A 21,647-nucleotide genomic window follows, 5' to 3' on the forward strand; every position below is an offset into this window, starting at 1 on the left:
CCTTCATGGAGAAAACATGGATTATTTAACATGGTTTAGTGTCATAGGTATATACACTAGATGTCGCCTTGGGATTCTAAGCATGCGTCAAAACTGCCGCCATCTTGGATCAGGGGTCTTGTCATAGGAAGTAGCTAGGTAACGCTGCTATCTCCACCTTTACTTTGAATTCATGGACGATGCCGGACTTTTGTGCTGCGTATGGATGTTCAAACGAAAGAAATCTAAAAACCAGACAGCAAGGGATTACATTTCACAAGTGAGAATGTGTTTTATGATATTGAATGTTACGAAATTTTATCTCTGGTTACGTTGGTTTGTTTCAGTCCTTGGTTAACGACCGCAGCTAATCCATGCTAGTTAAGTTACCCATTAGTTTTTGACAGTTAGGAAAACCGCAGTAGGGGTAAAATCTTTGCGTGGCAGGGGCAGCTGCCACTGAGACCAGTCACTCGACCTGCCATGGCTACCTGCCTGCCCCACGACCTGCCATGGATAAACGCGCCTGTCAGTCGACCTGCCACGGTTAAACGCGTCTGCTCCGCGACCTGTATGCGACGCCATCTATGCTTAAAATGTATTGCGCGTCTACATGAGGTTGCGTGGTAGGTGTTTAGTGTCGGTAGAAATATTTTTTAAATTAATAAAAAAATAAATAAAATGAAACAGTTTACTGCAAACTTCACCTGATTCTTGACATCATGTTCCCAATTAAGTACCACTGTGGTGACTATCATGTTGTTTTACTGTTTTATTCTTTAATAATTATGTCAAAGTCATAGACTACCTCGCTATACAGACGTATTTTAAAAATTCATAAAAATATGAAATCAAATTGTTTTCTACAAACTCCACCTGATTCTTGTTCTAGATCTCCCCAAGTACCACTGTGGTGATTTTCTTGCCTACATTGACGCTGATGCATTTAAGAGGAGGGGCTCCCCTGTTCCAAGATGGCGGCTCTATTGACGCATTCGTTCCAATGAACTGCCGTAGCCAAGGCGACATCTAGTGTATATATCTATGGGCTCTTATTTAGAAGGCAGGACTTATTCCGCCATATTGCGCGTTGCACTTTCTCCCATTCAAAGCAATACGAGTGATGTGTCTTGTGTTATTCTATAGTCTTTGACTACAACATGCCATAATGATTAAAAATGTTCTGATTATTTTTTATTGTTCAGTAACACTTAGCGACATACGGCTTCATTAGTTAACGTGTTAATTCATTATTACCAAACTGACAATGAAAAATACTTTTAAGGCATTAATTATTCTTAGTTAATGTTAATTTCGTACTGTTTAATAACATTACTAAAAACAAAATAACTTATTTAATGGACATGAGATAAAACTAGCAATGATCAGTTGCATTTCCTAACAACATTAACAAAAAAATAATACTTTATGTAACAAATGTAGCTATTGCTCAATCTTAGTTAACGCAGGTAAAAAAAAAAAAAAAAGATTTTTCAATAATTCAATAATTTCAATAATGTACTTAAAGTGCTCTATTTTTGTGCACTAATTTTGTACTTAATATACTAAAAATTCTTCTTTAGTACTTCTTAAGATCATCTTAAGAACATCTAAGTGTACTCAACTGTGCTATTTTGAGACACCATGAAATATGAACTAAAGTGTGCATTTAATATACTATATCTGTATTTAAATTTTAGTACACTATGGGTTCAAATGTACTATAAGTACACTACCCCAAAGACCCTGAGTGTGATTTTTTTTCTACACTAACATACAAACGAGATATCACTCCATTTATTTATTTATTTTTTATTTGTAGATCTAGAAAGCGTTAACCACTGCACAAAGATTCATGTCATTTGGACAAATAGAACTTTTTTTTTTTTTTTTTTTTTTTTAATTTAGCAAACTTCGTTTAGGGCCTAAAAAGACTCCAAAGACCCTATAAGGGTTAAGAAGAAGCTGAAACAGTCTCTGCTGCTGGTGCTGGAGACGGCGCTAGCTGAAGATCTTCTGTACTTTCTTAATCACAAAGACAACAAAAAGAAACCAAGACTTCCTTGACCAGCTGCTGAGACAAGAAAACTCTTTAAGAACATCAGACTCTATGTTGCTACAGCCTGTTGTGTTACAATGGTTAATCTGATTTGTGCTGTAAATAAAAGTGTGTCAAAGGTGTCTTGTGGCAAGCAATCTAGTCAAAGTCAATGTCCCAGAAATGAATCTCTAGATATAAACTGTACAGTGAAAGTTTCACATTGGATGTGCTGTGTCATGGGATAGTGTCTTTTGATAGTGTGTCAGCTGGTAGGGAAACCTCTTGTGGAAGCTCAGATGTGCTGCTTAACACACTAGAATGAACCTCATTGGTTATTTCTGCATGTTTGAGCTTCTGGAAGAGGTTTGTTCTAGCACATCAAACTGTTTCGGTTGAGCTTCTGCTTTCATTTGCTGATCAATATTTAAATGTGAGTAAAAGCTTGAAGGGGACCTATTATGCAAAATTCACTTTGGACATAAATGTGTGTTGGCAGTGTGTGTACACAACCCCCCTCCACCCACTCCTTTTTTTAAATCCCCATAAATCATATGCAGTGTTTCCCAACAACCTGTTTTCAGCCATGGTGCTAATCGGTGCTAATGTGACGTCACATTAGCCACAGGCCCCGCCCACAACCATGCACACAATTTCTGTAACGTTGCCTGCTGTTTACATTCACAGACATAACTGACTGTGTTTATGTGAACTGTGTGTGTTTTTGACAGAACCTTGTGTGTATTTGTGTATGTAACATATATGAAATAAGTTACTCACAAGACTTGACGTCTGACAGCCAGCTGTCTGTGTGCGTGTGCTTCAGATAATGCGCTCAGAAACCAATCCATTAGAAGTTTAAAGTGATATAGCTTTAAAATGTGTGGAAATAATAAACTTTAACGATGAAAGAAGAACTATATGCTATCCGTGAGAGTGATCACGATATAGATGATAATCAAAACCAAGATGTCTTGTTAAAGGTGCATTCATACGGCCTTGTAATTCCTGTAGTTACAAGATTCCAGCTTGTGAAAAGCCTTCATGTCCTCGTAGAGTTCGCAATTACAACTTGTAAGCTGGGAATTTTCTGAAAGCTCCCAGATGTACCATGTGGCCGCTGTACAACCTGACCGCTGTAGATTCATAGACGTTGATAGTGGTGCCATGGAAATGCATAATTCCCAGTCCAAGGACGTGAACAGCTCCGAATATAATGTCACGAGTTGTCATCACAAGATTCCTGTAAATACGAGGTGGCGTGAACGCAGCATAATATTTGGCAGAGAATCCAATTGAGGCAGGAACTGTGATCGTAGAGAGGGGGCGGGGCACTGCAGCTCATTTGCATTAAAAGGCACATGCACGAAAACAGCCTGTTCTTGACTATAGTCATAAAATGGCTATTTAAAACATGGATTTATAAATGACCTGTGAGGTATTTTAAGCTGAAACTTAACAGACACATTCTGGGGACACCTGAGACTTAAATTGCATCTTGTAAAAATGGGCATAATAGGTCCCCTTTAAATTAAATTTGCTCACAATAAAAAGCGATCAAGTCTCTTTTTTGAGCAAAAATTTGAGCAAAACCGCTCGATTCATATAGATTATTTTTATGATCTCCTTATGATCTATTTGAAGCGTCAAAGTGGTAGTTGCAAGTCTTTCTTTCTTTCTTTCTTTCTGTTGCCTTTTATAGGCCTATATTCACATATATATTCTGTCTTAGAGTGCAGGCTTGGTGGGCCCAGAGACTGCATAGGGCATATTTCCTGTGGCTTTGTGTTGCCAAATAGCTCTATACAGACATCATAAAAGTTTTCATTGTTTCCTCACCACTGGGTTTCAACATTGTTGTCGCAACTGATCTGACTGATGTGTCCTTCTTTAGAACTTCATCATTTCCTCTTTAAAAAAAAAAAAAAAAAAAAAAAAAACTGGCCAGCACACATCTATCTGTCATTCTTTTCCACTGTCTTGACATTTTTAAAAAAAGATTATTAAAAAGAAACTGTTCTTAGTTGTATGAAAGAGGATGGTTGTACCACTCTTTAAAGATGTGTTACAACCTACCCCACCCATGTCAGCCGGTGTTCAGCTTTGTAGAAGCCATAGGGTTACTAATGTTATTATTCAATGTTTTTACTAAATGTTACTATATTTCTGTACTTCCACTTTAAAGGGAATGAATTGTACCAATTTTAAATAGGAAGTGACAGTTTTTTTTTGTTCTACACTACACTATACTGCTTACTTTGGAATCACAGTTTTGTTTTTGTAACAGTTTTGTTTTTGTTACAATAAAATTCAAGTCTTGTTCAAAGAGGCTGTAGCATCAAAGATACTTTGCTACACTGAAGGGGCTATAGATCAAAGGAAGCCATTACAAGCTGAATTAGCAGGTTAAATATGTGTCACGTTTTGCCTGAGAAACTTCAATTTAAGTTATATGATTTTATCTGCAACCGTTTAAGTACTAAACAAAATATAGGTTTAGCTATAGTTTTTGCATGTACCTATTGACAGCCTTGACAACCATTCTTGTGGGATCTGGGAGAAAGTTGCTAAATAATGAAATGATCATAGGACTCCTAGCTTATCCCTGATTGGTGGAATTGGTGGTATTAAAACTCTCCCCATGTTACAACCATACCCGGTCTCCCTTAATCATAGATGGATGCCCACATCTCGCAGCTTTTGCAGCATCTCGTGAATATCAGATAAAAATATGTTCTAAAAACATTTTGCCAATGTTAGCATTAAGTTATGAAAACATTATTTCTGAATGTCGTGTTCAAAACATCCAGTTTTTTCTTGGTTCACGAGTTCACACTTACCAATAATCATTTTGGACCGATCCAAGAGTACTGCCCCTGTATTCCTGCTGTGATAGGAACCAGCCAAGAGTGAGGTGGAGGGATGCCAAAAACCATCGAGGAACATACAGGTGAGTCGGCTACGTATATATATAAGCCTCCTCTCGTGCTGACTTGATATATCATTTGAACATGTTCCTCTCATGTATTAGTTACTCATATATTAACTATAACTAATAATTAATATTAATAACTAAAATATAGTCTATATTAATTCATTTAGACTGCAGAAATAGAAAGTGTGTAGTCGATAAAAATTGATTTCTATAGAAGCATATTTATCTTCCTACACCATCCCACCATCACTCTTTAAGAGAAGTAAAGGGGAACTTATCATCAGTTGTTGATTTTCAACAATAAACAGAACTTGCAAAGAGGTTTTTATGGGACTGAAGCCATACAGAAAATGGGTAAGAATCTAATATGTACATTGCCTGTTGAGAGCATATGAGGAGATAATATTATCATTATCTGATTAGATAGATTTCCAAAAGATTTTTTTTTTTTATATGTGTCCTTAATTACATGTCCTAGGGATTGGTTTATTAACTTTAATAGATGATCACAATAGATGGAATATTTTTCTTTTCTTTCTTTCTTTGTAGGTAATTTAGGGGAAAAAAGTAGGGAAATCACTTGTGGACAATCATTTTCAAACTGTAATTGTGTCGTCTAACGTGAAAAGGTTGAAAAGTTGATTTACATTTTATGTGTTTACGTATGTATTGTAGAAACAGTACATGCGATTGTAACATTTAGGACAAAAAAAGCGACAAAATTCTCCTTTACAATTTCTAAGTATGATGTACATTTTCAAAACTCTTAGTACAAAAAAAAAAAATTCCAAACTGATCACACGTGTAACACAGCTAGTCATTCTTTCAACACCTGATCTCATGCTTTAATTCTAGGTGTACATATTTCCATTCTACATATCCACTGTTTCAGAACAAAAGATCGTTGTGAAATGCATTGAGAACATTTGGTTTAATTACCGAAACAACAATATGATCTTCTTTTAGGTCATTACTTTTAACAATCCGTTCATTCAATAGCAAACAATGCAAGATTCATGTTTCAAATCACCCTTGTTGCTGAAGTAGTTACAGTTTGCTTTATTATTGATTTTTATTATTATTATTGCAGTAAAGTTTTTTTTTTGTTTGTTTGTTTTTGTCTGTATGTGTACATACAGTGGTGAGAAAAAGTGCTTGCCCCCTTCCTGATTTTTTTTATTTTTTTGCAAGTTTGTCACACTTTAATGTTTCTGATCATCAAACAAATTTAAATATGATTTAAAGATAACACAAGTAAACACAACATGCAGTTTTTAAGTGAAGGTTTTTATTATGAAGGGAAAACAAAATCCAAACCCACATGGCCCTGTGTGAAAAAGTGCTTGCCCCTAAACCTAATAGCTGGTTGGGCCACCCTTAGCAGCAACAACTGCAATCAAGCGTTTGCAATAACTTGCAATGAGTCTGTTACAGCGCTGTGGAGGAATTTTGGCCCACTCGTCTTTGCAGAATTGTTGTAATTCAGCCACATATGAGGGTTTTCGAGCATGAACCGCTTTTTAAGGTCATGCCACAGCATCTCAATAGGATTGAGGTCAGGACTTTGACTAGGCCACTCCAAAGTCTTCATTTTGTTTTTCGTCAACCATTCAGAGGTGGACTTGCTGGTGTGTTTTGGATCATTATCCTGCTGCAGAACCCAAGTTCACTTCAGCTTGAGGTCACAAACAGATGGCCAGATATTGTCCTTCAGGATTTTTTGGTAGACAGCAGAATTCATGGTTCCATTTATAACAGCAAGTCTTCCAGGTCCTGAAGCAGCAAAACAGCCCCAGACCATCACTACCACCACCATATTTTACTGTTGGTATGATGTTCTTTTTCTGAAATGCTGTGTTACTTTTATGCCAGACGTAATGGGACACACACCTTCCAAAAAGTTAAACTTTTGTCTCGTCAGTCCACAGAGTATTTTCCCAAAAGTCTTGGGGATCATCAAGATGTTTCCTGGCAAAACTGAGACGAGCCTTTATGTTCTTTTTGCTCAGCAGCGGTTTTCATCTTTGAACTCTGCAATGCAGTCCATTTTTGCCCAGTCTCTTTCTTATGGTCATGAACACTGACCTTAACTGAGGCAAGTGAGCCCTGCAGATCTTTGGATGTTATTGTGGGGTCTTTTGTGGCCTCGGGGATGAGTCGTCGCTGCGCTCTTGGGGTAATTTTGATCGGCCGGCCACTCCTGGGAAGGTTCGCCACTGTTCCATGTTTTCACGATTTGTGGATAATGGCTCTCACTGTGGTTCGCTGGAGTCCCAAAGCTTTAGAAATGGCTTTATAACCTTTTCCAGACTAATAGATCTCAATTACTTTCTTTTTAATTTTTTTCCCCTTGAATTTCTTTGGATCTCAACATGATGTGTAGCTTTTGAGGATCTTTTGGTCTACTTCACTTTGTCAGACAGGTCCTATTTAAGTGATTTATTGATTGCGAACAGGTGTGGCAGTAATTAGGCCTGGGTGTGGCTAGAGAAACTGGAGTCAGGTGTAATAAACCACAGTTAAGGTGGTCCTGTGAGTGTTCCATTCACCACTACTAATACTGTTACCAGTGGAAGTGATACAACAACACCTCAAGATGGCACTGTATCTTCCAGTGAAACAGCACAAACACCAGTTCCAACCTGTGAAGAGAAACGTTACCCTATACCTGTATATGGAAACCACCAACCTGTCTTGATTTATAAAAGAAAGAAAGAAAGAAAGAAAGAAACATTAAATGGGACATTACAGTCATACAGCATAAGTTTATTTCTTTTGTGTGGAGAATGTTTTGTCAAAGGTGAAACTGTTGTTTGAGATTTTCTTATCAGTGTTTCATTTCATTAAATGCAGTGGAGAATAAGCAGAATATCAATGTTTGAGAAGTAATTTCCAAAACAAGTGTGCCTATTTTTTTCTAAACAGTTGTCTGAACCCCATTCTCTATTCTCTATGTGTTCATGCAGTTCAAGAAGAAGCTTAAACAGTCTCTGCTGCTGGTGCTGGAGACAGCGTTTGCTGAAGATCATCTGGACTTTTTTAATCACAAAGTAAACAAGAAGAAGCGAACTCTTCCTTGACCAGCTGCTGAGAAATAAAAAACTTGCTGTTATTCCTCTGCATTCAATTAATATTTCAGACCGCAGAAATATAACTTTTCTTAGAATATTGCATGGTCGATGATTTCTGAAAATTGATTTCTGTAGAAGAATTTCTCTTCCTACACCATCCCACCATCACGTTTTAAGAGAAGGGGGACGTATCATCAGTTGTTGATTTTCAACTGTAGACAGAACTTGCAAAGAGGTTTTTAATGGGACTGAAGCCATACAGAAAATGGGTAAGAATCGAATGTGCACATTATATGCATATCTATGGGTGTGAAGAGAAAATATTATACTTCTCTGTTGTTGGTTGATTTTGTTGATTTTGAAATTGTAGAGAGATAAGAGATATTTCCAAAATGATTTTTATTTTTCAACTACAGGCTATGTGTCAGTTTGATTTTATCTTTTTAGTTTTGAAAAATTGGTGGTCACAACAGTTAGAACCTTTCTATATATCTGGTGATGATAACAAATAATCACACACCATTTAATATTTACCATAACAAAAATTAGGTAAATCCTTATTGAATATTGTGTTTTATAAACTGTAATTGTATAAACTTATTTGAAAAATGAAAACTTTATTTTAATTGTATGTGTTTGCATAGATACAGTACATGCTGTTGAAATATTTAGGACAATAAATGAAAGAATTATCCTGTAATGCAGTCCTATTATCTACTGTTGGACATTGCAGAATACTTTAAAGTCACTGTATTTTTTCTCTTGTTTTCATGTAGCAAGCACTACTATTGGATTTCAAAATCTGACCAGATTCACTACGAACAATACTACAGTGCAGAAACAGATTATCTCAGGCTTTAATATCTTCATTGTGTGCATGTTCTTTGCCATCCCTGCTGTAAGTCTCATTGGAAATGGGCTTGTCATATTTGTGACTGGTTACAAAATGAAGACGACAGTCAACTCCATTTGGTTCCTCAACTTGGCGATTGCAGACTTCACCTCCTCCTTAGCTGTACTCATGAACACCGTTTTAGTCAAAGGCAGTATTTGGGACTTTGACAAACTACAATGCACATTTCTTTGTTTCGTAATTTACATAAACTCATTTACTAGCATTTTGCTGCTGATGACTATTAGTCTGGACCGATGTCTGTGCACATGGATGGTTGTGTGGTCTCGTAATAATCGAACCGTATTCAAAGCCAGAATCATCTGCATGATTGTGTGGGTTTTATCCATCAGCGGCTGCATCCCAGTATTCATCAATTACTCAACAGCGAAGAGTGAAGGAATCTATGGCTATCCTATTCAATACTACAAGTTTCTGGTCACATACAGGTTTATAGTGAGCTTTGTCATTCCCTTCCTGATCATTGCATCTTCATATATAGCTATCAGTGTGCGAGTCAAACGTCTCAAAATGGAGAATCAGCTCAGGTCTTACCGGGTCATTATAGCTGTGGTCCTGGCCTTTTTCATATGCTGGCTTCCTTTTCATGTCAACAAATTGTATTACTTAAGTGCAAAAGAGAATCAGTTGAGTGGGTCTGCTAAAAAGATTTTTTATAAAACAGAAGTTGTAGTTACCTGCCTGCCTTTTCTAAACAGCTGTCTGAACCCCATTCTCTATGTGTTCATGTGTGAGGAGTTTAAGAAGAAGCTTAAACAGTCTCTGCTGCTGGTGCTGGAGACGGTGTTTGCTGAGGATCATTTGGATTAGGGCTGTAGCTAACAATTATTTTGGTAATTGAGAAATCGTTCGATTATTCTAACGATTCCTCAAGTAATCGCGCCAGATCTATACGATCTATTCTCCTGACCGCAGCATAAACAAACATGGCGCATGCATAGCTCAACCACTAATGCGATCATTATAAAGGTGCTTGCACAACAAAGCACATTCACTTACACATTTGGCTTAAAAAAAAAAAAAAAAAAAAAATATATATATATATATATATATATATATATATAAAACCTACACGTATGTAAATAATTACAGCACATATTAAACCTGCAGGCTGCAGCACATATCATGCAGCCTTAGAAAATGGTCGCCACTTCTGGTATTTTACCAGTTACTCGACACTGGCAAATTGAAATCGAGGATTTTTTTAAAATCAAGTAGTCAAATTTAATCAAAGAATCGTTACAGCCCTAATTTGGATTACCGAGTTTAAAAGCAAACAAAATATACCACCATCTCTATGCCTGCCAACTGCCAGCCATAAAGACAAACAAAGCACTCATAATTTATGGTCATACAGATTAAGACGTCATTCGAAACTGTAAAGGGTGTGTTTTAATTTGCATACACTCACAATAAAAGCAAAACATTGTGATTTTGTAAAAAAAAAAAAAAAAAAAAAAAAAAAAAAAATGCCATTTTCTCGTTGTCCTTTCTGTGAATTTGTTTGTGGAGTGTGTCACAAAAATAAACCAAAATTTGTCACACTATTTTATCTTTCGTTTTGTTAATCTGTTATTTAAAGCATAACTAAGTAACTTTTTTACCTTCTTAAATAGTTTTCTAAGTCCTTATGATGGTTAATTGACTTGTAGTGGTGTGTTTGAGGCGAGCACTAACCCCCTCTGGCACGTCTACGCCAGAAAACAGCACTTGCAAGTTGAGCTGCGCCGACCCGACACAATCTCGCCTCATGTTCACGTTCACGCGAGAGTGACAAAATGCTTTACGGTAATTCAAAAACAATGTATATATTATGACTTTATAAGACAATTTCGAAAATTACCCACCTCCATCGAGATTTCTTGTACTAAATTTGCAAAACTACTGTGCTGGTGAGCGTTGTAGTCGTTGTAGTCCAGAGCTGCGCTTGGAGTATTTACGACAGTGTGATTCACTGAAGGAACCTGTAGGGGGAGCTTCGCAAATCTTACTGAGTTCCGCTTTAAGTGAACTGTATTTTGCGAATAGGCCCATTTATTCCTTATGTATAATTGTATTTGTTTTTTTCTATTTGCAGAAGCGCTGCAGGTGTGTGATGTATGAATCCTCATGTTATGTTGTTTATGCTGCTATTTGTGCATGAGCTTGAATGGCACAAAAAGGAAGTTACTAATGGTAAATTTGTAAATCAAGTCATATTTAGGTCCTGACTGTCAGTTATTTGTGAAGTAAATCTGTCGTAAAAGTGTATTATTAACAAGAAAAATGTATAATACACTTTTGTAATGAAATAAAAGATTTGCTTATATTAAATCAGGGGTTCCCAAACTCTACACATGGATGCGGTCTGGCAGTGCGTTCCAGAAGTGGTACGTCTGCAGCAGTGCAGCGTTCATTTATGCACAGTCTTTTGCTGTGCTGCACTGTGCTGAAATAAAACGATAGCACACTGTATGCATTAAAATAAACATTGATGTGAAAAACTAGTAATTTCACCATAGATGCATATAATTTAAAGTCTCTGTTACAGTCAACACATGGCTTTTTTTCCTCGGGTAAAGCAAGGAAAATGGTACCTTACCCGGCATTTTGGTGAACAAGGGCTGCATTGAAAAGACAAGTAAACGCAGCCAAGGAGACAAAGGATAGCACTCGTCTCTTCACGAAGGTGGAAAAAGTTTTTTATTGCCTGAGGGATTTCTTGTAAAAAGATTTAAAAGGAAAGAAAGGAGAGCCTGTTTTTTTTTCTATTTTAAGTTTTAATTTAAATTGTTTGTGATTTTAACATAAAGCTTATGTTTAAATGTTTTGCCACTTGTGTAAGCAACATAATATATAAATCTAAAGTATTACTTTATATAAATATAAAGTGTAATGAAAGGAATAAAATGTTTAAATGTAGTGTGTTAAACGTGACATCTTGTATAAGAATCGCAATGCTGACAAGCCATGTTCAGTAACAACTTTTGGATTTGAAATAAAAATAAGTAAATGTTGTGTTTGTGATAAACAGCCGCAGATCAGCTGCGCAATGCAAACGCGGCATATGTGAAAATACAGTAGTGCGTACTGCATTTAGGCTACTGCAAAGGAATGAAGGTGGTGCTTCTCCACTCTCCTCCACTGGCCTCCCTACGTTGTCTTTGGTCAATATTAACAAACGTTTCATTTCAACAAAAATAATATCCAAAGCTTAAAGCCTAAAGAATTACCTACGTGCACATGTCGGAATATTTAACATGGTGCTGTAAATTGACCTGCTACAATGCTGTTGCTATTATGTCGTTAATCTGTCGTAATCACCACAGGAGTCACGGTCGAGGCTACCAAAAATCGAAAGGTGGATGGCTTTTTTATTTGCATAGTTTTTGTTTTTAATTTAACTACTATTTTTAGTATTTTGTTACAATTATTGCTAAAATATGCTATTTCTAATCATTAAAAAATCTATTTTTTTTTTTATTTCTGGAAATCATCTCGCGAGCCCCCGGGGTCAATAGTGATAATTAATATTTATAAGTACAATTTTACAAGTACTTGATTTGTGTACTTCGCCCACCACTCTTTTCCCATATAAGCAACTCACAAAAAGGTATGTGCTTTATATAGTCATTCTTAAAAAAATTTAAAAAAATGTTTCTAATTTATTAGATTTTTCCTCCAGTGCATAGTTCATAGCTTGCAACTACAAAAATATGGCACAAAACGTCTTAGGTTACACATGTAACCATGGTTCCCTGAGAAGGGAACGAGACGCTGCGTCGCCATGATGACACTTTGGAGAATACCTTCAGTGTACGCTCTCCTGAAGGCATGTGCAACTATTCCAATCTTGATTGGTGCAACATCATCCCGTGACGTATGCCGGCGGAAGCTATAAAAGGATCCGGCAAACACAGCTGTTTCAGCCCATTGATCTGAAGCAGGCTGCTTCTATGCATGCATGAAGTATGGCAAGGTGACGTAGTCTCGTTCCCTTCTCAGGGAACCATGGTCACATGCATAACCTGAGACGTTCCCCTTTCGAGGGAACTCGTGCTACGTCGTCATGACGACACTTTGGGGAATGACATACCCACATCGCCATACTGACAAAATGCCTGTCCTGATGTGAAGAAATTAAGACACAGCTTAGATCATGAATACTTGAGAACCCAGCATGGCCGGCAGGTCCAAACTATAGAACCTAATGAAGTTGTGTGGGAAGGACCATCCCGCAGCATCACAGATATCTTGGAGATGGTGCCATACTTTGTGTTAGAGGTCTGCGCGGGACTGTTTATTAAGTCCCGCTCCCGCCCGCTCTCGCTGGGGTTATATTCCGCACCCACCCGTTCCCGATATATATACACTCTTTGTTCACCCACTGTCTGCTTAGAATAATTTTCTTCCCGACCCGACCATCCCACTAAATTTAGATCTCGTTTCCAGAATTTCACATTTAAATTTCCACAGAGAAAATAAAAATGTAGTCTGCACAAAAATTGTATTTATTATTTTATTCACCTTGTCAAGATACAAAATTTAACATTTTGCTGACCTAAATTCGTATTGTCAAAATACTTCGATGTCAACACAGTAAAAGTGTCAGAGAGAAAAAAAAAAATACGACATGTCATTTATTATAAGCAAAATATGTAGGCTTCCATCGCGAAATGAAATCACTTTTTAACCGAACAATTTAACATCCCTGAGAAGAATGTCCCCACATCAATTTCAACGTCTCTCCTACAAAAGAAAAATTCAAACAATAACTAATAATAAATTAAATGACATCTCAAAATTGTAGGCAATATATGAAATGAACGAAAACCGTTTACTTACTTGGCAAAATCAGCTTTTTCCAAACTATTTTAAATATCCATGCAAGAAAAGAATGTCACTGACTGATGACTGTTTCAGTACCGAACGTGTTTCCACCAAAATCCAACCGCAAAGGCTGAATGCTCTCTCGGAAGGTGCACTCGTGGCCGGGATGCAGAGGACATATCTTGCAAGGTTGCTCAGAGCAGGAAACTGGGACTGCTGTGAATTCCACCACTTTTTGTTGACTTGATAGTTCAAGTTTCATGGTCCTGAATCTGAATATCTAGTGATTTCGATCCAAATGATTCTTCATTGTCCTCCCAATCTGAAAATGTAGAGAGAACAGTAGGCCATTTGGCAGGTGTTGGCTCAACATCCTCACCATGGGTATCAAACTTTAAATCTTTGATTATCTCCTTGACACTCTGTACCTCCTCGTCACCTCCTGACGCCCTCTTTCATCCAACATTTTCAAACTTCGCAGATTTGGTGTCAGAAAGGTTGCTATTCTATAAAGCATGTGAACCAAATTTGGCAAAGTGCTGTCTGTTGACAGTAGTTCTTTCAGCCATTTCACACAGACTGTTGCGATTTCAGAGAGCAGAGGGTCTTTTGTGGCTGATACAGCGCTCAATTAATCGCACAGACCATGGAAGAACTAGTGAGGCGCTTGGAGTTGTGTTGTCGGTTTCCAAGTCGTCAGTTGCCTCTTTGAAGGGTTTCATGAATGATACTAGTAACTTGAGCGTGCTGGCATTGATGCGTATGATCTTGTGATGATTATTGTTCTCAGTCAGCACATATACGATGTCTTCATACTGTTCCTATGGATTGTTTCAGTGACCTTTTTAGCTTGGTTTGCTGTCCTGAGTGTTTGAAATATGTGAACAACTTTTTAACACCAGTTAGAAGCCCAGCGATCTCTGGAGACATTTCCATTACGGCAGGACCAAACGCACTGGACAGAGTCACGTTTAGTATCTGCGCTGTGCAGTTTAGTCTTGTGTATCCTCGTAAGGCACTGATCATGTTGGCTGTTGATCCCATCTTTCTGCCCATTTCTGTCACATCAATGCCAAATATTCTGAGATTCTGCAGCTGGTGCATTCGAATATTTTCACCCGTCTTTGAGGTGCTTGGGTCAAAAGGGACAGCAAAAAGCACTCTTGAATGTAGCTCAGATTGCTCATTAACGTAATGGATGGTTGCCTACAAAAAAGACATTTTGCAATAAGTTTCTGTCCATATGTCTGTTGTAAATGCAGTGATTTTGTCAACAACATGTCTACGCAGACTCTGAGCCCTCGTTTCAATATTTCTTGATACTGTTGTTGGATGTGGAAGTATCTCACTGACATTAAACTTTCTGATTTTTGCTGCTGTGTCGACCAAATGTTGGGCCAGCTGATTAAAACCTTTTCCGGACACAGTATCATACGGTCGAACTGCTCTGGCACCGGCCTAGACTTTGTAAATGTCAGTTTAGTTTGACCCTTTGTGATGATGCATGAGTGCCGCCTTAAACTCGAGGTTCCAGTCTTGTGACTGCTGAACGGGAACACTTTTAGGCATTTATCACATTGCGCAAAGGGTTTTTTTTTTTTTTTCCCATCTGCGTCTATGACACATGAAAAGGACTCCCATACATCAGACTTGCCTGACGTGGGTTTCTTAGCAGTAAACTGACCATTTTCCAGTCCAAGTTGAACGTCCTTGAAGGACAGTGCATCCACACTTTGCTCTGCCATCCTTATTCTGCACTGTCAGTCATCGACAACCTGCCTGTTCTTTATGAGGGCTGTATATTTACCACCGGTACGGTCTGCCCTGAGGACCGTTATGCACATGCTGTGCGCACAGACCCCGCAAATACAATGCATGACGCAGAAAGAACTGGTCCATGCGTGCAGTGCGTGCATAACGGTCCTGAGTGCAGGCTGTATACCGGGTGGTCGATAAGATTAAGTAAAGCGAAGATATGCTGTTCTGAAAGGATGTCGGGAATGTGATACTGAATGACCGACTGCTCCCGTTCAAATTACACCAGAGTTACCGACCGCTACCGTGTTTTAGACGGAAATTTAATCCCGCGGCGCAAAATATCTGGGAATGCAGACCTCTACTTTGTGTGGAATGGGCTTTGAGGGGCAGAGATGAAGGCAGGTCGCACACCTCATATGCCATAGAAATAGCCTCTACAATCCACCTGCTTACAGTAGGTTTTGTAGCTGGGCAGCCTTTCTTAGGGGGCCCGAAGCATACCAACAGTTGATCAGATTTTCTCCATTGAGATGTTTCTCATATATCTCAAGGGCCCTGACAGGGCAGAGCAACCATAGCTTCTCAGATTTGGTCGACACTTGAGGATGAAAGGCCTGGAGGACTAGTCCGGGCCAAATTAGTGGGTACTTTGGGTACATAACCCGGTCTCAGGTGCAAAATAGTTTTTATGCCACCCGGATCAAACTCCAAACAGGAGGGAGCAACTGACAAAACTTGTAAGTCCCCAAATCTCTTGAGGGGTGTAATCACTAATGAAAACACCATCTTTAGAGAGATACACTTGTCAGAAGCTGTGTCTAAATGGCTCGAAGGGTGCCAAGGATAACCCTTCTCATAGGCATAGACATGTCCCCACCACTTTTTGCCAGGGGCGATATTGTCCCCACCACTTTTTGAAACATTTCGCAGCGCAGATGCATCTAATACAAAAGAAACATCTTTAGTTGATTAGCAATTCATTCGTTTGTGTTAAATAATAGGTGATCTATCGCTGGGATGTGTTTTTGAAATCATGTTGAGTGCTTGTTGCCGCTGTTCTCAGTAGCGCAATAGTGTTGGCGATTGTGCACACTGCGCAGTCTTCACACAGACTAGCGCTTCAATCTATCGGCCGGAGACTCTATTCGTTCTGGTCATTAAAATGCTGTCACAATAAGTGTCTTGTTTTCTGACAGTTGTGCTTGAAATTCAATCCGATTTCTAGAACAACACATTGTTCTCAAGATTGCAATGAAAAACAGAGATCTAAACATAGATTAGATTAGAGCTTGTTGAGCATCTCCGGAAGGATTTTAAGATCTAATCAAGGGGTTTTCAAAGTATGGGCCATATTTCCACTCCTCTTTTTTTGATCAGAACATTTTAAGCTATAAACTCCTGCAAAGTTTTCAGTCCAAGGATCCAGTAAGCAAATGCATTCAAACTGCCGGTCCAAATCAGCCCTAATGCAGAGAAAACCCAGCCAATTTCAGAGAATGTTGTATTTGGCTTCAAAGCACAACATCTCTCCTATTCAGAGCAGCCCAAGCCATTTCAAATCATTCTGTAAAGTCAGCTCAAAACAATGACAAAGCAGTCAGGGGAGTTAGTAAATGAATATCGGTGGACTTGAACTTAAAAAATGGTGTGTACTGACATCTTTCCGTGGTTGAAACAACATTCCTTCTGATCATTCATGTTTATTTGATGCTATAAATTAACTAGTAGGAAGAGATGATCAGTTCATGAGCCGCTTGAACTGAGGCACTACAGCGATCTGTCACGACACATGTAAAGAACAACAACAACAACAAAAAAGTTAATTTGTGTGTATATATGTTAATATTCTCAGAGTAACATTGGTTAAAAAACCCAAAAAACAAAAAAACAGTGTTTTTAACTCTAGAATGCAGGTTTGGTGGGCCCAGAGGTTGCGTATGGCATATTTTACCCACACTTCATTTGGCTTTGAGTTACCAAATAGCTCCATACAAAAAAAGTTTTCTGCTGTCTCAGAATTCTCACCACTGGCTTTCAACATTGTCACCGCAACTGATCTGACTGACCTGCCCTTCTTTAAAACTTCATCAGTTCCTTTTTTTTAAACGCATCTATCTGTCATTCTTTTCAACTGTGTAGGTATTCTATAAGATTATTAAAAGAAACTGTTCTTAGTTGATTGAATTAAAGGGGATGTAACACTTTTTAAAGATGTGTTACAACCCACCTCACCCCTGTCAGCCAGTGTTCAGCAAGCTGTTTTAGCAAAATGGTTTGAAATTAGGTTAAAAATGCATCACATTTTGCCTGAGTAGCTACAATTTAATCAAATATAAGTTATATAATTTTATCTGCAAAAGTTTAAGTGTGTGTGTGTGTTGGGGGGGGGGGGGGGTGCTGGCTTTATTCACCTTGCTCGCTATTAGCGTGTATAACACGATGACGATAGAGAAGCGATGGCAAGCACGACCGTCAATCCAATTCCTTTTAACCTCTCGATGATGCTGAATGACTACTTTAGTTTAGCAAACAAATCGCTCGAGTGGGTGTAAATACCACTCACTTTCATGTTTTTTTTTTTTGCACAACCTGCAAAAATCACTCGATGCCATTGCTGCTTCTGCAAACCGCTGATCAATGCTACAAACCAATACAAACTAAAGGTGCATTCCATTCGACCACAAGTGGACTGCGAAGTGGACTTCACAGGGTATTTCGCCATCTTAAGTGAGATTCCATTCCGAAGGGAGCAAACATGTTCAGTTCGAAGGGCACTGAGAACGGCATAGGGAATAAGGGAACATCACTTCACAGGTAGTAGAGAGGTAAAATCACCCAACTGTCATTGCGCACCGCGTCACCAGTCAGAACTACGATGGAGCAGAGCTGTTTTTTAACGGCTCTCCGATGGAGGAATTTACATTTGAATTTTGAGTATTCATACATTTTGTTATTATTATACGAACGAAAGTATGAATGGTTATGGAGATGAGTATATTTGCATATTTATTGTATGAATAGGCATGACAAAGTAAAAGTGTTGAAAAGCAGCTGAGGCTCTGACATTTTTTATTTTACTTTATTTACTTCAGAAGTGTTTACTATGTGGCTGCGCATGGAAAAGAAAGCGCACAAGATGAGACCCAGACGGTGGATTAACAATACATTTATACAGTTAATCAAAATGAGAATTTATTTTTATATGGCATGAGAGGCTACAGCTTCAAATCTGTTAAGAGTCCATTTTAAATTTGAAAGTAAATTATATCTATTTATTTGTTATATCATAATCTGCGCAACACCGTCATTGACTTTCTTTGATGACGTTTGTAGTGTGTTCCAAATGAGTGATTGGCCCTGTCCCAAATGACGCACTTCATGTGGACTTTCGGTCTCGTGGACTTAAATTGCGCATGCTCACTGAGTCTACAAGTCCGTAGGCTGTCCCATTCAGCATTTTAATGCTCTGAAGTGTGCTCAGCAGAGCCCCCTTTGTACCCTTGAAGCGATCTTCCGTGAAGCCCGCATAGATGCAGGCTCCGCACACTTTAACTACCCAGGAATCCTTGCGAAATGCCAATCAGACAACGGATGGGAGGAGATTTCACTCAAGAGCAATTGATGACATGGCTGAGAAGAAAATATTTAGGTATCATTACGGTATTTATGATCTAGGTATACATTTTACCAGTTGTTACCTACAGTTTATACAAACATTTTGGTCATCGACCAGTGGTTTATATCTTAAACATAATAATAGTGCGTTGAATAATACAATCGCATTATGATTCATTAAATAAATAGAACCGAATGTCAGGGCATTACTGAGTCATATGTACTGAGTCATACAGCCTCTCCAGACCAATGTTCAATTTTAAATTGAGCTTGGTCTGGTGATAGCCAGATAAATATATTGTTGCAGCATTAACACGATCTGTTTATTGACACTGATATACGCAGACTGAATACTGATTGTGTTGTGTTTTATGTGTTTAAGATATGTGGGGATTCAATGTGCATTTGTTTGTTATAGTGGATATGTACAATGTGTTAGAGCTAGTGATGTTACATTCTGTGCCGAGGCTTCAGAGCATGTGTCGAGAAATCCCGGAAGCTTTCAGTGAAGCGCGTATCGAGGCTTGTATCGCTTTAGACCAATGACGTCGTTGATGATGTTTGAAGCCTCGCTTCCACATGACTGGTCTTGGCACGACATTTTGAGAGATATATAAGCGACCCATGGGATCCCCTCAAAATGTGTGGTTTTAGAATAATAATATCATCCCTCCAGCCTATTATGACCAAATAATATATTTAAACACATTTAATAGTCCCATTTATTTAAAGCCAATATGTTTATTATACAGTTATGTTATGTCTGTATTATATTCATATAAATAGATTAGTCTATGTGGAAATTGATTTTTTATTCACTTTTATTTCTAAGCCTTAACTGGCGCAAAATAAAGTGTATCACAGATCACATCAGGTCATCTGTAATGTTTCCCTTTCGAGGGAACTCGCACTGCGTCCCGAAGGGGGCGCTATGGGAACGCCCTCAGCGTGAAAGCGTCTGATGCACGTGTGTCAACTAGTCCAATGGCAAGAGTGAACGTCACCGGCGGGTGACGTCACGACCAGGAAAGTATAAATACACATCCGGAAAGACCGGCTTCAGCTTTTGTGCCTCAGCAAAGCGCTCTGTGTTAAACTGTCTCTGTCTATTTATTGTTGTTTGTCCTCAAGCATTATATTTATTCTAGACAGAAGCTTATTGGTGAGCAAATAGCAACTTGAGTCGTGTGTGCTTCCCTGCACTCGCTACTATACGAGTGGGGATACACGTGATTCATGTGTTGTTTGTTTTAGAGCAGAGCATGCACGTCAGTTCTTGTAAAAGAAGGGGATCTGACAGTGTTCATTCATATTTCCCGATGTGATGCACTATCGAGATTTTTAGCTCTGCTCCTCTTGGCTTTTTTCTCGAGGGAATAAAGTCTTAAGCAATAAAGAATCTATGGCCTTGGATCAAGCGTTTGCTGAGGCGACGCGTTGATTTCGGGTCTGCAAACTGCAATAAAGATTCTAGTGGCTCTGATCTCGCGTCTGCCGAGGCGACGCTTAGATTTCGTGTCTGCAAACTGCAATTAAGATTCTAGTGGCTCTGATCTCGCGTCTGCCGAGGCGACGCTTAGATTTCAAGTCTGCAAACTGCATTAAAGAATCTAATGGCTCTGATCTCGCGTCTGCCGAGGCGACGCGTAGATTTCGTGTCTGCAAACTGCAATAAAGATTCTAGTGGCTTTGATCTAGCGTGTTTGCCGAGGCAACGCGTAGATTAGGGTGTGCAGACGGCAGTTATAAATATTCAACCAATCATTCAGACCGTGTACACTTGTCTGGTGGTTCATTGATTCATTTAATTTGAGGAATTAAATGGGATATTGCCTGGTTTTTAAAAAGCTATATGTCTGCACTAATAACTCTTTATTTAGCCTTTCATCCAGACCGTTGTTACCTGTCTGGTTGATATGTGACTGCATTTAATTTTGAGAGATTAAATGTAATTTGATGTGTGTATGGCCTATATGCCTATATATATATATATATATATATATATATATATATATACATACTATATTTAGCATTTCTTTCAGACCATATTAACGTGTCTGATAGATCATTTGCTGCATTTAATTTTGAGGAATTAAATGGACAGTTGGCTGTAATTTAATTTTGAGAAATTAAAATAATGCATATTTATCTGACTTTAAGTAGTTAGATTCATGTATTAGTTCAGCCTTTCATGTAGATCCGGACGCCTGTGGTGTTAGGCTTCTTGGGGCAGCCCTCTGCGGGGTGGAGTGGTGTACACCTCAGTATACGATGCCCGTGGCACTTCGTTGCCCTCAGGGGACCGATCTGCCAACCCCATCACTCTTAGTGCTTTGGGGCGCAGCGGTTTCCAGAAAGCTTTGATTCAGCGCTCACTCGACGCTGCATCAGGTTCACACCCTCTGAGGAGGGTCGAAAAGCAGTCAAATGGGTTATTTCCTGCCAGTGTATTTCAGGTCACCAAAGTGGCTGCTCTAGGTATACCAGAGACCAGTCTTGAGAGGCTGGTTCCCTTTTGTGGATTTTCTG

The 21,647-nt window shown here is 38.6% G+C and overlaps 1 protein-coding gene across 3 annotated transcripts; it reads left to right on the top strand.

Moving 5' to 3' along the window:
* Positions 1-4,692: 4,692 nt before the first annotated feature.
* Positions 4,693-10,391, top strand: LOC125248967 (C3a anaphylatoxin chemotactic receptor-like). Of its 3 annotated transcripts, XM_048161138.1 has the most exons (4): positions 5,040-5,306; positions 7,919-8,002; positions 8,159-8,292; positions 8,800-10,391. In XM_048161138.1, the coding sequence occupies exons 3-4, from the start codon at positions 8,289-8,291 to the stop codon at positions 9,744-9,746; spliced, it is 951 nt and encodes a 316-aa protein (XP_048017095.1). In that variant the 5' UTR covers positions 5,040-5,306; positions 7,919-8,002; positions 8,159-8,288; the 3' UTR covers positions 9,747-10,391. The 3 variants fall into 3 exon arrangements, with proteins under 3 accessions (XP_048017094.1, XP_048017096.1, XP_048017095.1); XM_048161137.1 differs by lacking the exon at positions 5,040-5,306 and adding an exon at positions 4,693-4,967 and having other exon boundaries at positions 7,919-8,292; XM_048161139.1 differs by lacking the exons at positions 7,919-8,002; positions 8,159-8,292 and having other exon boundaries at positions 5,037-5,306.
* The last annotated feature ends 11,256 nt before the right edge of the window (positions 10,392-21,647 follow it).

This window comes from Megalobrama amblycephala, linkage group LG16 (assembly GCF_018812025.1).
Source record: "Megalobrama amblycephala isolate DHTTF-2021 linkage group LG16, ASM1881202v1, whole genome shotgun sequence".
NCBI classification, from domain to species: Eukaryota; Metazoa; Chordata; class Actinopteri; order Cypriniformes; family Xenocyprididae; genus Megalobrama; species Megalobrama amblycephala.